At 45.9% G+C, this 1,417-nt stretch overlaps 1 protein-coding gene across 1 annotated transcript; it reads right to left on the reverse strand.

Moving 5' to 3' along the window:
• Positions 1-94: 94 nt before the first annotated feature.
• Positions 95-1,396, reverse strand: LOC103399124 (junction-mediating and -regulatory protein-like). Its single transcript, XM_008337863.3, has 2 exons — positions 580-1,396; positions 95-380 (listed from the first exon to the last, which is right to left on the reverse strand). The coding sequence occupies exons 1-2, from the start codon at positions 1,165-1,167 to the stop codon at positions 144-146; spliced, it is 825 nt and encodes a 274-aa protein (XP_008336085.2). The 5' UTR covers positions 1,168-1,396; the 3' UTR covers positions 95-143.
• Between the last annotated feature and the right edge of the window lie 21 nt (positions 1,397-1,417).

A 1,417-nucleotide genomic window follows, 5' to 3' on the forward strand; every position in this document is an offset into this window, starting at 1 on the left:
CAAGAACCAACAAACTATTTGATTCTAATGATCAGATCATGTCTTGGTCGTCGTCTTTCCTCTTGGGGTGTGGAGACCCCAAAAAAATCTGTATACACCAGTCAGGATTTTAAAAAACCTGAATAAAATCTTCTAAAATGCAGCTAAGAAAACACTGTGTACCGCCATTCTATTTTACAGCTGTTAATAAAAACTGTCAAACCTACCAGAATCTCCATCTTGTAGAGACAGGCCAGCTCTCTCATGTCCCTGAAAGGCTGCAGGAGATAATGGAAGAAGTTGGTGGCCACAGTGACCAGGTCATGGTAGGCCCTGTCCTCTTCATCGTAGAGGTTGAGGAGGACCATCATTCTGTCCGCACTGGAGTGACTCTGCATCAGCTGCGGAGGGAAAAAAACAAATATATGGCATATTTTGAATGTCTCCAGGACGTTTCCCGGTTCCAGCTACACCACATTGCAGTTCTTTTTGCAATTGGTTCCCGCTACTTCCGGTTTACTTCCTGGGCTTCACTTTCACAACAAGCTAGCTTAGCATTTTTTCCTGTGGTCCCCTTTTTCTGTGCCCACCTCTACTCACCTGTCGTAAGTGATCCTTGGCTCTCGACATCTCCTCCTGCATGGTCTTCTTCTTAAACTCCTGCAAGTTTTCAAAATACTCCTCCACATCTCTGTCGTCCTGCTGAGGAAATAACGTGTCCAGAACTATTTTCCTGCCGCAGATGTCAATGGCTGTGCTGAAATATTTCTCCAGTTTCCTGCACGGCGTGTCAAAATCCCTCTCGTCGTCATCTTTGCTACTCGACCACCTCTGTGTCAGAAAGAGCAGTTCCCAGATGTTGCCGTCCCCAAACTCGGACAGATCCGGGAAGCAGGAGCCCAGAGAATCGGCCACACATGTGAACTGTTGGTGGATGTGTTTCAGGTCTGACGCAGAAAAAAGTCCGGACCAGCTCACCTGATTTTCAGCCCTTGTTTCACGGGTTTCACTTTTCCGCCTCAGTCGCTGCAACGTCCGGTTGTGGCAGGTGACAGCGAACTTGGACTCGATAACGTTCCACTGAACGATAAAACCCAATTTAAAAGTCTCGGGTTCTTCGAATATATTGCTTTTAACGGCCACCCAGCCATCCAGGCTGTCCACACGGTCAGAGTCAAGGCTGCTCATCGTGAATAAGTGAGCTTTCACTCTGACTCCGTTAATCTGCTGCTGTTTACGGACTTCGCCATTTCTGTGACGTATGCTGCCTTTAGGGACCTTCTCGATGTTCGGAAAATAAATGCTCGTTCTGAACAGATTCCGATTTGTCTCAACGGTTCCTCCCTTAATAATAAGACTGTGAAAAATACTGTGACTCGTTCACTATTAGTTTAATCACACAATTTTGGTCAGTATATAATTAAGCATAAAACATGTC

This window comes from Cynoglossus semilaevis, unplaced genomic scaffold, assembly GCF_000523025.1.
Source record: "Cynoglossus semilaevis isolate Cse_v1.0 unplaced genomic scaffold, Cse_v1.0 C19200082, whole genome shotgun sequence".
Lineage (NCBI taxonomy): Eukaryota > Metazoa > Chordata > Actinopteri > Pleuronectiformes > Cynoglossidae > Cynoglossus > Cynoglossus semilaevis.

Coding starts and splice junctions, on each gene's coding strand:
- LOC103399124 (XM_008337863.3), bottom strand. CDS start 1,167: ATGAGCAGCCTTGACTCTGACCGTGTGGACAGCCTGGATGGCTGGGTG. Junction 381..579: donor CCAAGGATCACTTACGACAG/GTGAGTAGAGGT, acceptor TTCCCTCCGCAG/CTGATGCAGAGTCACTCCAG.